This window comes from Chanodichthys erythropterus, chromosome 18 (genome assembly GCF_024489055.1).
Source record: "Chanodichthys erythropterus isolate Z2021 chromosome 18, ASM2448905v1, whole genome shotgun sequence".
In the NCBI taxonomy this organism is placed as follows: domain Eukaryota; kingdom Metazoa; phylum Chordata; class Actinopteri; order Cypriniformes; family Xenocyprididae; genus Chanodichthys; species Chanodichthys erythropterus.
This window is the reverse complement of record NC_090238.1, coordinates 18486656-18499069: the sequence shown is the minus strand read 5'-3', so window position 1 is coordinate 18499069 and position 12414 is coordinate 18486656. Positions and strand designations below refer to the sequence as shown.

General features: G+C 36.1%; 1 protein-coding gene across 19 annotated transcripts in view; it reads left to right on the top strand.

Annotated features, from left to right (window-relative positions):
• Window positions 1-12414, top strand: part of cdc42bpaa (CDC42 binding protein kinase alpha (DMPK-like) a) — a 75242-nt gene that overhangs the window by 58837 nt on the left and 3991 nt on the right. For 10 of the 19 annotated variants that reach the window (XM_067366534.1, XM_067366532.1, XM_067366531.1 and 7 more), the window contains 10 exons: window positions 53-115; window positions 247-852; window positions 3842-3939; window positions 4075-4159; window positions 4550-4673; window positions 6032-6149; window positions 6572-6754; window positions 7570-7687; window positions 9340-9500; window positions 10180-10254. In XM_067366534.1, the coding sequence (XP_067222635.1) occupies window positions 53-115; window positions 247-852; window positions 3842-3939; window positions 4075-4159; window positions 4550-4673; window positions 6032-6149; window positions 6572-6754; window positions 7570-7687; window positions 9340-9500; window positions 10180-10254 (1631 nt within the window). The remainder of the gene's footprint in view (window positions 1-52; window positions 116-246; window positions 853-3841; window positions 3940-4074; window positions 4160-4549; window positions 4674-6031; window positions 6150-6571; window positions 6755-7569; window positions 7688-9339; window positions 9501-10179; window positions 10255-12414) is intronic. The other 9 variants (XM_067366542.1, XM_067366540.1, XM_067366538.1 and 6 more) reach the window with 3 other exon arrangements.

The following is a 12414-nucleotide window of genomic DNA, read 5'->3' as shown; positions in this document are numbered from 1 at the left end:
TTATCAAACTCTGCTTTCTGTTTAATTTAACTACACTTCTATTTATCCTCAGATCATGAGAGGATAGCCCTGGGCAATGAGGAAGGGCTTTTCGTTATTCACGTTACCAAAGATGGTAAGTGTAATTAAAAGCTTTATCTGTGTTTACTATACTTATCTGTTGCGTTTATACTGTATTTTAGGCATCTTAGTGCCTCTTTGATGTTAACACAAAGCCTCTTATTGTTTATATTTTCGTATTCACAGAGATTATCAAGGTAGGAGATAAGAAGGTCCATCAGATTGAGTTGATCCCATCAGAACAGTTGATTGCCGTGATATCGGGTCGAAACGGCCACGTGCGACTCTACCCAATGACGGCCCTGGATGACCGTGATGCCCGTGATGCTGAATTCTGCAAGATAGCAGAGACCAAAGGCTGCCAAACTCTGGTTTCAGGCACTATCAGACACGGATCTCTCACATGCCTTTTTGTGGCCATGAAAAAATCTGACAAGGTGTTCATCTACGAGCTTAATAAGAGCAAAACACGCCATCGTAAGCTGCGGGATATCATTGTCCCAGCATCTGTGCAATGGATGGGTCTTCAGGGTGACAAGCTTTGCGTGGGCTTCCAGTCCGGGTTCCTACGCTACAATCTTCAGGGCGATGGAACTGTCAATAGCCTCCTTCACCCTGACGATCACACCCTGGCCTTCATCGAGCAGCTGAGCCTGGATGCTCTCTGTCTCGTAGAGATCTCCAGTAAAGAGCTGCTCTTGTGCTTTAGCAGTATTGGTGTGTATGTGGACTGCCAGGGCAGACGTTCACGACAACAGGAATTGATGTGGCCGGCGAAACCCACCACATGCCGTGAGTGACGATTATTCTTTCTGTACTGATTATTATGGCTTGTGTTTACTTGTTTATAGTATAAAAGTACCAATGAACAAAATCTAGGATGAAATTATTGCACTTAAAATGTATAACAGTATATTGGATCTGTGTATTTGCTCTTAACCCTCTTTTTCACACATTACAAAGAATAAATATCTGAATTTTGATTTATAAAAATATTTTTAACCACTATTTTTAAGACTGCCCCTCCCCCCACATGTGGGACATTTACCATTATACCTTTATAACAATAATATCTTAGTCTAAACCTAAAGTAATCTTGACAAACTATATATCGTTTGACAGCTTTCAGACTTTCAGACAGTTTTCATATTTGGTGACTGATTTTTAAAAGAAATGACAGAGCAATAAATAAATAACCATAGATTCTTCATTTGTCAAATCAAATATTAATATTACTGCCCAAACTTTTTCTGAATACGATGTCTACTTCATAAATATTTTGAAAAGTATGGAAAAATATGATTCAGAAAATCATATTTTCTACAACTTTTTTTTACTTCTACAATAATCTGTGAAGTGTTCCCTTTAAAAAGATACCAAACTTAAGTCTCTGCTCTGAAGTATTCAAGATTTTTAACAATTTAAGTTAGAAAAGTCATTTTCATATCTATGCTCAAAAAGTGGGACAGACAATTAACAGGTGAAATTAACAGGTATATTTTCACAAACTTTGAAAATAAAAAGCTGTTAAACTCAGTAAGACACTAGCACTTCAGTACTAAAGAGCTGTGACATACAACACTGAAGTGTTTTGTATTTTGGGTCTGTACAGTTGCTTTTGAATGGCTGTCTATATGGGTCACATTGACCCATGAACAGTACGAACGTATAGGGCTGGACGATTATGGCATAAGATCAAAACCTCGATTAATTGAACATTTTACCCAGATTAAGATTAATGAACGATTACAAGGTTTGTACTGTAAATATGCTTGACTATTAAAGGTGGGATATTTTTTCCTATTGAAAGAGTGATCTGATATCATGACTCACTATCAGCAGTTATTTTATCTATGGTTCGTAGTAAATCAGATAAAGATAAATTAGCACAGTACCAGTACGAGTGAATGAGTGTGTGAATTAGTCATACCGTCTCTCCATTAATTGTGAAGCTGTGTGTTGTAAATATATATAAAAGTATAAAAATATATGCTATAGTAAGTTTTGAGTTTCTAAGCTACTTTAGTGATAAATAACAGGACAGTGCTGACAACTAGTTTCTGCGTTCCTCTCTGTGCGCGCGATCTTCACGCTACTGTTTGTATGAGTGTTCGTTCCACAATGCAGCTGCACAAGCGCAGTAGCTCGATATAATAATACATACCCGATCGTCTAATCGCTTGAATACAACTGACAAAGTTTAGTGAAGACACAAGGCTCACCGCTCGCGCGCCATCACTATGTGCTGAACCAGCGTTCACCTCCGTGTTTTGCTTTTATGCCACTGACTGGACGGGGCAACGTGATGTGGCTACACACGCGGTAGTGTGTTTTTAAGGGGGAAGTATTAACAGGATGAAAAAAAACAAAATAACCGACATGGGAAAATTACTTCGGTTAAAGGTTCTGAATTTCGGTTTCGATTACTTTTCCGATTAATCGTCCAGCCCTACGAACGTATAAAATTTATGTATGCACATTTCACAACACATCAGTGAGTTGAAACTTTGCATGCATGTTCATGACCCTAAATGAAAAAAAGTCACAATTTCAAGAAAAAAAATGTAGGTTAGATAGTATTTCAGATGGATTGAATAAAGAAATGATAGCTAATTTTTACCATATGTGGCTGACAAAATATTTTTTATATTGAAATAAGTCAGGAAAATATTTTTTTTGGCTTCATAGGATAGTAAAAAACTAAAATGACAAAATATAATCAAGACACGTTATTATTTTGGGTCTGTACAGTTGCTTTAGAACATTAAAATATGCCGGTCAAATTGACCCGCAAACCACCAAAGGAACCAAAATTTAGTGTGTATGTCAAAACACATCAGCGTGTTGATACTTTGCATGCATGTTCATGACCCTAACTGAGAAAAAGTCACAAAATTTCAAGAAAAAAAAACATAGGTTAACTGATGTTTCTGACAACCCAAAAATTAAAATGGGTCAAATTGACCCGCAACAGTACATGAGGGTTAAAGTGACAGCAGCCTAATAAACCTGCTTTGTGTACAAAATAAGAGTCTGTGTTTACGTAATATGTGTGTTTGTTTTGTATATAATTATTATGTATATATAAATAAACATACATTGTATTGCATATATATGTTTAAGAAAAATATCTTATAAATATTTTTATAGTAATATATTTATATATAAAATCTAAATTTAAATATATATATATATATATATATATATATATATATATATATATATATATATATATATATATATATATATATATATATTTTATGTAAACAGACTCTTATTTTGTACACGATAATCACGATTATCGCTGAACAGCCCTACTTAGGATAGTATTAGTTTTTTTGTGATGTTGAAAATGGTGACAAGAATTATGAAATTTCAATGGTATCAAAAATGTTGATATCATTATTTAAAGCAAAAATAACTATTTCATGATGTATTATCCTTTTCGTGAAATAAAATGAATCATATTGTGATTTAAGATTTTTTAAGATCGCCCATTATATTTAAAATATTATATAATATATTATTTTATGTAAATAGTGTGGCCTAATTTTTACACTAGATATTTTGTGTACTCAACTTGAGAGTGTGCATTGATGTAATTATGTGCTCATCAATTATATTAGTCACCAACCGTTTAGGTGTGGATGTTGTGCTCATAATTTGCACAAAATGTCCTGGAACAGAGGAATGCTGAGGATAACTTGCTTGCTTAATAGTTTAGAGGTTTAGTGCTAAGATTACTATTTCTCACACTTTTTCTGTGTCTTTTCTCTTGCAGGTTATAATGCACCTTATCTGTCAGTGTATAGCGAGAATGCAGTGGATGTATTTGACGTCAACACTATGGAGTGGATTCAAACGATGCCTTTGAAAAATGTACACTTCTCATTATATCTTCAATACCACATCATAAGAAAAGCTTCTCATCTTTTTATAGAATAAAATATAGTAGAAGCAGGCGGTAAATTAAAGTGCAGTGTGTTAATGAGTGGTGTGTCTCCTGCATTGCAGGTTCATCCTCTGAACGCAGACGGCTCCCTAAACCTGTTAGGGCTGGAAACCGTACGGCTCATCTACTTTAAAAACAAGACAGCAGGTGAAATTCTCCCTCTTGCTGCTGCTCCAGAATTCCTGCCCCACATCTTCATGCATATTCAGTAGGAAATAAAAGATAAGAAAATGAAAAGTCGTTTCAGAGGCAGAGAAAGCTAATGCATTTTCACTCAAACATTGTTTTTTTAAGAATTTGCACTGATTTCTATCATTCGCACAGGTTTAGGAACATATATTAAAAAGAGAATAGGGTCCATTTTTATTTCATGTTGTTAAAAGAATTGGCTTAATATGCAGCATCTTGTGAAAAGGAAGCATCAGCTCATGCACATATGATGTAACAGAGTTGTACATCCTAATAGACTTCGTTTCATACAATTTAATGTGTAGTGTAATGCGTTTAATGCTTTGTGTACTGTGTAATGATGTGCAGAGGGAGATGAGCTGGTGGTGCCAGAGACATCTGATAACAGCCGTAAACAGATGGTGCGCAGTGTGACGAGTAAACGCCGCTTTTCTTTCCGCGTGCCGGAGGAGGAGAGGGTTCTGCAGAGGAGGTGATGGTCAAGCCAAGCAAAAATCTTGACTTCTAAAGGAAACTCTTACGGGCTTTTCACACTTGAAATTGTTAATTTTTGGACCCTTCTAAACCCCAAGAAGTTTTATGTTTTAACTCTGTTCATAATTAATTTATCCCTGGTTTTACATTCTTATTTATATATTTATGTGGTCAGTAACAACTCTATTAGAGATGCACTGATGTATTTTTCAGCCCTGATCATCGGCTGTTTTTAAAAAATTGGCCAGTAGTTGGTAGTGAAAATAATTGTTTTTATCAGCTGATACCGACTATTGGCAGATAAAAGCAATTATTTTCACTATCGGCCATTGGCCAATTGTTTAAAAATAGCCGATGATTATGGACGATTATATCCTGTCAAAAGGGGGTGGAAAAACATTTCAGAGTGTTTCTTGTATTTAATTTAGGGCTGTCAAAGATAATGCTACAATAACACATTAACAGTTAGAAAAAAAGGGCAATGTTAAAGCAGGCTCTGTTTGACCCTATGAATCACCTGTAGTTCAAGCCAGGGTGGCCAGATCCCAGGTTTGTTGCCTTGTTACTTCTGATTAGAAGCAAAGTTACAGCTTTCAAAAATGTTTTAATTTTCTCATGAGATTTAAACAATAAATGGCATTTTGACACTCTTAAATGTGAAGTGAGTCAAGTGACAGATCGCTGTAGCATCTCAATTCAAGCGGCAGCATGAAGCAAGAGTCATCTCTTCTTCTTTTTAGCATGAAAAAACATGAATGAACCTCAAAAGGTATGTTGAAAGATACAATACAACTTACCGAAATGTATCAGTGTAATCAGTGTTTCAACCGTGGAAAGATGTCAATAAAAAAGCTTAAATTTGCATTTACCTCAGGAAAGTTATCCAATGTTTACAGTTCGTAAAAAAACGCTAGAGAGGCGCTTCTATATATATATATATATATATATATAATAAAATTACCTGCGTTTCAGTTTTTATTTGAGTGTAATTACATCACACAGCATTGTACATGTATAGCATTAGTTGGGAGATTTTTTTTTTTTTCCCCTAAGAAAATCAAAGCATCCGTATTAGCAGATATTATAAATATCTAAATCTAAACTAAATCTAGTATTGGTGCATCTCTAAAGAATTTTTTTTTTTATTGATTATAGCTTCAGCATTTTAATTCTTTGCAAATAAACAGAATGTGAAAGTTTCTATAAAATAATCAAATGAATTTCTCGAGAAGCATGAGGTAAGTGTGGAAAGCTCTTAATTGTAATCCAATTTTCATGTTTGCAATTTGTTTTTTAATTATTCTAGAGTAGGTGTTCATGTGCTCTGGGTCTCATTGTGTTGTTTGTGCTCTTCAGGGAGATGCTGAGAGACCCAGAAATGAGGAATAAGTTAATTTCAAACCCAACAAACTTCAACCATGTGGTTCATATGGGCCCAGGAGATGGGATCCAGATCCTGAAAGATCTGCCAATGGTAGGAGCAGCTAACAGCAGGGAGAACGTCACCTCTTAGATTCTTCTCCTGCTTCTCTACGCCTCCATCCATCTGTTTCTAAGAGCTGTTTTAATGAGCACGAGCTGTTAATTATCTCCACTGTTGTTATTTCAGTTTTATAGATGAGCTTGATTAAAAGACAGCATAAAACTACATTTGACTTTCGTAATGTCATGTTCCACAGGCATTTTATATAACCAACATTTATGAAGTACATAGGATCAATTTTGTTTTCATGTTGTCTTTTAAATAACTTCAGCTCTTTTTGACTAGTCGCCGTCATATTCTTCTTTTATTTACACCATTATTGAGCAGTAAACTGGTGCATGCATCTATATTTTTTCTTTCTTTTTCTTCCATTCTCCCCTCTATATCTACTCCTCTTGGGTTTCCTGCTGTAGCCTGGTTCTCCTCTCCCCTCTCCTCGTCTGCGCCTCATCTCCACCCCTACCAGCTTTGAGCATGTCTATCACATGACTGTCACCTCTGCTGACAACTTCTTGTCCCAGGACTCCTCCCCTCTCTCCTCCCACTCCCTGTCCCTCAGCTCCGCCCCTGGGACCCCTGCTTCCATCTGCTCTCTGGTAGGACCAGAGAGACACACACAGACTCACTCCATCTGTTTTCTGAAGAGAATGAATTAATTCTCACTTTCACTCTCAATCTGTGTGTTCAGACTATCTGCCTGTGTCACAGATTGATTATTCCCAGTTTACAAACTGTTTCTCTGCATGACAAATCATCCCTCCATTTTAGTTTTTTTTTGTTTTAAAGGTGCAGTAAGTGATTTCTGAGAAACGCTGTCAAAAGTGGATTGTACTGAGCGGCACAACACACTTGTAGCCAATCAGCAGCAGGGGCGTGTATACTCATTATGGGGGAGGAGAGAGAGTAAGCAAGAGGGAGATTTGAAGAAAGACTGTAGAAAGAGAGATGGCTTGACATTATAAAAGAGAAAAGGTCAGAGGATTATTACTGGAAAAAGAAGGGTTGTGATCAGGTAAAAGCTTTAGGACCCACGTTAATATTAGAAAATGTGGAGAGAACTTAGTGGGAAGGCCTGAAAACAGTTTGAGTTGATTTCAAATATCAAATCAATGTTTCTCAGAAATCGCACCTTTTAAGCATTAAAACCATGGATGAACTCAAAGCTAACAGGCATGGATTCAAAGCCACAAATTAAAGTTTTAAATGAGAAAATATTGTGTATTCTGCTTGTATTGTCTTATTGAAAAACTAAGTGAGAAAATGATTTTCCCCTTGCTGTATATTTTAAGATAATTTACAGTGACACTGGTGTATTTTTACCACAGCTTTTGTTAATTTATTTTACTGTTTGATTTCAGTAATAAGTAATGCAAGAGTTTTTTTCTGCCCACTGTGTGTTTGGGGTGTTCAGAATGTGCGCCCTCAGGAGAGCCGTGGTGTCCTGGGAGCATCCGTCAGTATCCCCTCCATCAGCAAGGCCAGGCCTGAACCAGGACGATCTATGAGTGCCAGCAGTGGTCTCGGCACACGTGAGTACTGAAATATTTGTTCATAGATGGAGATATATGGATAAGAATGAGTAATGGATAAGTACTGCTGAAGAAAAATAATGTAAGGAAAAATTTATAAAATAAATAGAAAAAATAGAAATTTGTCAAGAGAAAGAAGTAGTGCCTGTTTTATAGGAAATATCCATAAAACTCATTTGGCGAATATTTTGAATAGTTAACAGTGCAGTCTATATATGATCAGAAATATTTAGCCAAACTGTTTTTGAAACTTTTTTGTTGTTAAGGGCAGTTTGAATAGTTGAACTGTTTTTCAAAAAATTTTCAAACTGTATTCTAAATGTTCAGATTGGTTTTTGAAACTTTCAAACTGTCATATAAACTCTAAAACTCTAAAGATTTTCACTTTTGAATTTTCAGATTTGTGAATTATTAAATTGTCTTTTGAACTTTCAAACCATCTTATAAACTCTAAAACAGTCTGTTTTGAACTTTTTTAATTTTCTTTTGAACTTTCAAATGGTCTTGAAAATTCCAGACATTTTTTGAATGTTTGAATTTTCAAATAATCTTCTGAATTTTTCAGATACTATTTTGAACTTTCAATCTTCGTCATCAATTGTCGTTAGGTCGGACATAGTGCAATTTAAACTTTTCAGGTTCTCATGGTCAATGACAATGAGATAATGTGTCTTATTTTGCATACTATCCATCCTAAATAGTGTTTGAATTAGTGTGTCCCAAATCGAATAGAATTACAAACGCGAATAAAAAGTTTTTAAGATGACAGTTTAAGTAGAGAGGTTTAGATAAAGGGCTTTGAGTAATTGAGTAATAAATAACATTTATAAAGATACGTTTAGTCATTAACTTAAAGGGTTAGTTCACCCAAAAATGAAAATTATGTCATTAATGACTCACCCTCATGTCGTTCCAAACCCGTAAGACCTCCGTTCATCTTCAGAACACAAATTAAGATATTTTAGATTTAGTCCGAGAGCTTTCTGTCCCTCCATTGAAAATGTATGTACAGTATACTGTCCATGTCCAGAAAGGTAATAAAAATCATCAAAGTAGTCCATGTGACATCAGTGGGTTAGTTCATCAGTGGGCAATCGACGCTGGTTCAAATCCGCCTTTTGCCGAGCTCGCATTTATTTTCAATAAAAATGAAAATAATGTTCTAAAAATGGAAATAAACTGCAAATGAGTGTTTAATAATATTAAAAGTGTTTATTGGTTAGGGTTAGTTGAAGGTGTAGGGTTTTTATTCTCCCAATAAGGCAGCATCCATTTAGTAATTAGTAATAATTTACACTCTGATATTATTGCATCCTGGTATTGTACAAAAACACTGAGGTGCAAATAGTATCTGCCAATAAAAAGTATAGATAGCATCTTTATTCTTATTGCAAAGAACTGATACTTTTACATGGTGTAAATAGAATCTATCGCTATTTTCACCTAGTGCTGCTATTGTCACTTAGTGTAAATAGCATCTAATTAGAGCGGTCCGTTAAAGATGCAATTATGATGAAGTAGTATGTCTCAAAGCTTGCCTACTCTTCTGCTACACACTCGGAGTACATACTTTTAGGGCATAGTAGAAGTAGGTGAACTGGGACACAGCAAATGTCTTAAGGATCTGTTGATGACTGTGTCCCATATCCCAGGCTCCACCTCTCAAAATGGAAGTGCACTGAGACGGGACTTTTCAGTTGGCAACTACGGTTCCACCAAACGTCAGATGACATCACCCTCTGATGGCTCGCTCTCATCCGGAGGGGGCATGGACTGCGGGGGTGACGCCCCTCTCTCCCAGTTTGACAGAGAGGTCAGTGCCAGAAACAATTGTCTGTAGCTACTTTTCCAGATGCCTTGGTTTCTAAAAGTATTTTCCTTATTAATTTTTAATTTAGGCATTTAAAAAAAACATTTAAAAAACCCTAAACGTATTTGAACAGTCAGACTTAAAAGGTTTTTATTTCTAGAAATAAGGTTCCTTAAAATAAATTCAACTTTCTGCAACCCTGGTGCTGAGATAGTGGAAATATTTTGGTCCCTTCTGAATGACAAGACTGTTCTTTCAATTGTAAAGGTGTAATCGCCCCTTTATGGTGTGTTCTTTTTATGAATGTGATTTAACATGTTGATTTGACCTCCAGACTGATCAGAACAGGTAAAAGTTTCACTCCTAGAGCTCTTTGTGATGCTGATCACAGCTAAAACTCAATAGAGAGCACTAGAAGTGTGTTAATCAATCTAATCTAAATCTAATACACAGGCATTTGTTGCATTTCACATGCCAAAATGTGTTTGGAGGTTCTCCATCCTCTCTTTCTCACGCTATATATGCATGTGTTGAGTGTGTGAAATGGCACCATATCCACAGATTGAGGTGCTGACCTGCTAACACTCCACCTACACAAACACAGTCTGTGCTTCGGCACCACGTTTGACTTTGTGCACATCGACTTTATAATGACGTGTGGGTGCTGTGTGTGACTCTTTAGTGGCCAGGAGTGTCACCCACAGAGAAGACCCCTGATCTGAAAAGGGCTTTAAGGACCCTGCTTAGTAAGCTAAAGGTAACATACATGACCCTGCTCTCTCAGATCTGAACCCTGTAGCTCTGTCCTAGACCTGTGTATTTATCCCACCTCATATGGAGGAAATGGGTTAGTTGAGCTTTTTCCACATTAAAAGCGTGTTTGATCTGTGTAGGTGGTGGAAGTGTACAGTGTTTGCTAGCATAAATGTGTTGCATAGCACCTTTTATCCATCCACTTTATATTATGAAGAAGAGGATTGTTGTCGTGGTGGTTCTAGCTAGTGATAACTCTTTAATCGGCTGATGTTTGGCTATTTTTAAATGATCACATCAGTCAATAAATGTGCATGAAAGATTAATAGATTTATGTAAGACCCAAAATTGACAGCCAACAGCCGAGTAAACGGATAACAAATATTTTCAGATCTTTTTAGTGAATTTTGAGTAAATGTTGTGCAAAGTGTCTTGTTCATGCAATTTGTTCTCTAATTCTAATTTTTAAATATTTATACGACAGTTACAGCATTTGTCCTAAAACATTAGAAATGGGTTAAAATGGTCAATTGTTATTTTGCCTTAAAAGTACACTATGTAATTCTTGGCCCTCTAGCAGTTAAAAAACAAAACTGCATGCATTTTGCAGAAGAACATTGTTTTGGTTGTGCTTCGGCTCTGTGTGACTGTGCGGATTAATATGGTTCTTTCTGAGAACTAAAAAAAAGGAGAGTGTGAGAGAGAGATTATCCCACTGCGTATAAAACATTTACTATTGGGCTTAAGAGATATAACCAGTTTAGTTGGAAATGATGTCAACCTCGCCTAAGACGTTACTGTAGTTAAATCCATGAATAGACATGGTACTTCCTTGAAAATAAATTCCAGCACAGTGTTACAACAACTATAATGAAATGACCATTCACAATAGATATTGCTTTACAATGAACTCTGTTAGAGAGCTACATATGTCCATATATGTTCAATAAAATGCCTTACACTCCTGCTGATTTAATAAAAAGGCCATCTCCATGTCACTTTTACTTGGATGCATTTGCACCAGAAGTAGGAACTATGATGTGACATAAAGCTGCACTTGTTGTTGTGACTTATTTTGATGGTGCGGCGGATCATTCTTTTGACGGCGCTGAGAATACCAGAGCCTGAGCACACAGCGCTCAAATTCTCCATCTTCGTTAGTTTACGATTTGTGAAACAGCCTGTCTAATATATTAGATAGAACTGTTATACAAAGAAAGAAGACAGTAAATGAAAAAGTATTAGTGTTTGCCCTGTGGTTGATGTCCAGTGTCACTAGTTGAAATACATAATCATGTTTCACTTGGCCCCCTCAAAGTTGCGTTGGATTTTCTCCTTAACTCGAGAGGTCCAGCTATCATTGTTTTCCATGTATATAGATAATATATAAAGGCTATAAATTGTATGTGCACGTTTTATTTATTTTTTTTAAATGGCGAGTGCCAGTGTTTTGCGTGCGTTCAGCCAATCAACACACACTTACATCACTGGTAGTTCCTATAGTGCTGGTTTAGACCCTACTCTGAAATTTAGTTCCTCCAAAAGGAGTTCCTAGAACTAAAATCGTTCCTAGTTTCTGCGGTGCGGACGCGGCAAAATCCGGATACTTCTGCCAATTGTTCTAGGAACTATGAAAAGGTTCCTCCGGTGCAAAAGCCCCTAATGTTGATTCTTGTTTTATTACGAGCTCTGTCTTGTTCTCTTTTTTGGATGCAAACTCTCCTCTATTTGCCGTTAAAATGGGTGATTCCCCTGAGGTTCGAAATTTAGCTGTTCCATGTCAACCTTTCTCACTTGTTGTATCAACTAACCTATGCCACTCCTACACCACACATGTGCCAAAGTATCCGGATCAATTTTTCACTGTTTACGGATATGAGGAGACATGCACAGGCGAGTTATGTACACAGGTTACCATAGTAATCAGGGTAAGACAAAAACACATTTTGGATAAAGGTTGATGTATTGACTCAATTTAAATGTTTTGAACAACAACAACAACAAAAAAAAAAGTTACATAGTGTACCTTTAAATCTATTTTAAAATGTAATTTATTGCTGTGATGCAAAGCTGAATTTTCAACATCATTACTCTAGTCTTCAGTCACATGATCCTTCAGAAATATTTCTAATGTGAAGATATGGTGCTTAAGAAACATTTAATT